At 43.9% G+C, this 2,681-nt stretch overlaps 1 protein-coding gene across 2 annotated transcripts in view; it reads right to left on the minus strand.

The window, feature by feature from the left end:
* apoea (apolipoprotein Ea) overlaps positions 1–1,267 on the minus strand; it is a 5,675-nt gene extending 4,408 nt beyond the window's left edge. Inside the window, exons 1-2 of one of the 2 annotated variants that reach the window (XM_037693518.1) lie at positions 1,249–1,267; positions 1,053–1,110 (exon numbers count right to left, since the gene is read on the minus strand). In XM_037693518.1, coding sequence (XP_037549446.1) covers positions 1,053–1,095 — 43 coding nt within the window. In that variant the 5' untranslated portion in view covers positions 1,096–1,110; positions 1,249–1,267. Of the gene's footprint in view, positions 1–1,052; positions 1,111–1,201; positions 1,218–1,248 lie in introns of those variants that run through there. The other variant, XM_037693519.1, reaches the window with a different exon arrangement.
* Between the last annotated feature and the right edge of the window lie 1,414 nt (positions 1,268–2,681).

Below are 2,681 nucleotides of genomic sequence, written 5' to 3' on the forward strand. Positions count from 1 at the left end.
GCTGTAGTTTACCAGATGTGTACTGCTGTAGTTTACCAGATGTGTACTGCTGTAGTTTACCAGATGTGTACAGCTGTAGTTTACCAGATGTGTACAGCTGTAGTTTACCAGATGTGTACTGCTGTAGTTTACCAGATGTGCTGTGTGCGGTTCTGAAACGCGGGTCTGCTTTCAATGTAAACAAAACACTCGGCTAGGTTAGCTTAAAGCTGCACGTGTCGGTAAACAAACGTGGTGGCATCAGACGAGTACGAGCTCAGGAAACGACCTCAGGAAACGAGCGGCGACGTTCTCGTTGCTGAGGTTTGAAAAGTGAATGTTGTTTTTCAGACGAGTGTTTTTCTGCACCAAAACTCAACGAGGGATGAAGTGAACCTAAATGTTTGTGATGCAAGACATTCAAGTGGAGGAGGGACGTTCTATCCACCACCAGGAGCAGTGGAGGAGCCAGAGGGTGGCCAATGGTGGCCTTCTCCCCTTTACATTAATCTTTTGTTGTGCCCACCACCCCAGTCATTTGGGAAACGACTTTTAAACAATAAAAAAGTAGAAAGCAGTTTCCTCAAATGAGGAGGTCATTTTTTGATGACCCAATTTTTGATGAACATTTTACACCTACATGCAGCCACACATGGGGAGGGGGTGGGGGTGGGGGTGGGGGGTAGAACCTTGAATCTGCTGCTGAACCAAATAAAAGAGAGAACGAGTAACGTCAGGGACAATCTGGGCTTCGGAGCGTCGTAAAGACAGAAGTCGACATTCAAACTTTTGTAATTTTTAAATTCGTGTCGGCCGTTTTCATGGTAAAGAACCACGTTTTACTTCATTTCAGAACGCAGTCATTAATGTTTTGTCCACAGGCTGGTTTAGAAGTTTGGAGGTGGTCTATAAAACCAGCGTGAAGCAGGAAGCCCAGGTTTCACCAGCTTCGTGTTGAGAATTGTTTCCTCCTTGCACCAAACTCTGGGCTCCAGCTCCAACATGATGGTGTTCTCATGAACCTCTTCCTGCTCCTACTTTACAACTAAAACGTTAAAGAGACGTGAACTCACCGGAGAAAACAGCCAGAGCGAGGATGACTGCAAAAGCCCTCATGATGACCACGAGTACCTGAAATGGATCAAACAGAAAAGCTTGCTTTATTGCTGTGCTTCAGTTTTCCTCACCGTTAATCCACTATTTTATCTGTGAATAATCCCACAGCTCAAAAGACTGGAATCCTCCTGCGGGCTTTAAAAGCCGCCTCACCTCAGATGTCTGATTTGATCCGTGACGTCTGTGAGGCTCGCTGGAGCCATCGATCAGTTTTTATCCAACGATTATCAGCAGGACCTCTGACCCGTGTTCGAAGTTCACCGAGGAGTCATCTTTTACTGCCCTGCGCGTTGTTTTGTCTCCACGTCGCACGAGTCCAACACTAAGGCTTCAAGTCGGGGTTCCTTAACCCAAAAAAGATTCTTCACTTCAGACAGAAACCTCAGACTGGCAGCTGCATTTCATTTTTCATCCCACCTTTATTTAAGCAGACGTGAACACAAGAACAGCTTGTTGTTGACAGATAACAAGCTGTCAATAACCTGACCCTACAAGAACCTGTTGGCAGCACCAACAGGTTCTTGTAGGGTCAAGAGAAGCAGCAAAACTGTGACAAGAGTGAGGTCAGGCCCAAAGTTTCTGAAGCAGGTTCCAGTCAGCCGGAGCAGCAGAACCAGACCTGGTCTTTACAGATGTTGACCACAAATACTGAGCGGGTCGGCCGTCCTACTTCCAAACAGGTGCTAGTTGCAGGAGATGAGTTACATGTGGAGGTAAATAACCAGCAACGTCTTATGAATGAGGGTACACCAATAAATTTCACCACGAGTACATAGAGAAGACCTTTAACAAGAGGAGAGGAGACCATGATGATCTATAAAGTGCTTTTGTAACAGACAATAGCAGAGAGATAAACTGAGTCCAGCTTACGATGGACACCCGTTTGTAAATTATGTCTCCATAATCCAACACAGGTAGAATGGGTTTATTCAACAATGGTGCATTTTGCAGTCAAAGTAAATGAAGATCAATTTCTATATAGATAACCAAGTCTGGCTTTAACTTTAGATCGTAAAACATCAACATGATGTGAAAGGACTGAGCTCCATCAATAAAAATTCACAGATTTTTTTTTAAATCAACCTTTATTTATACAGATAAATCACAGTGAGCCTCGAATACTCATTTACAAGTGAGACCTGTTTTATAAACTGTTAGCTCTTCTATAATATCACAGTTTACAGTGGTGAAGTCCACCAAGGTGCATATGGTTCCTCCTCCATGACGGAACCATATAAATTTAGTTTCCTTGGCATTTAAGGACTTAACTCCTAAAAGGCCTACTGGATTTCAAGAAAACCACATGCCAGGGACTTCACAAACGCATCCGGAGTAGAACCAAAAGCATATAAAATAGTGTCATTGACATATATATGAATGGAGGCCTCACTAAGATATAATTTATACTGGTAAATATGGAGAAAAGAGTTGGACCAAGAATGGAGCCTTGGGGTACACCTGATATAACTGAAAGAAACTGTGATGTATGATGCAGACACACGTATGATGCAGTATGACACAGCTGCAGACGCACGTCTGATTGACAGTGCCACGATGGACTACGACCCGTAGTCCATCTGAACTGA

This window comes from Nematolebias whitei, chromosome 19 (genome assembly GCF_014905685.2).
Source record: "Nematolebias whitei isolate Nwh7 chromosome 19, NemWhi1, whole genome shotgun sequence".
In the NCBI taxonomy this organism is placed as follows: Eukaryota; Metazoa; Chordata; class Actinopteri; order Cyprinodontiformes; family Rivulidae; genus Nematolebias; species Nematolebias whitei.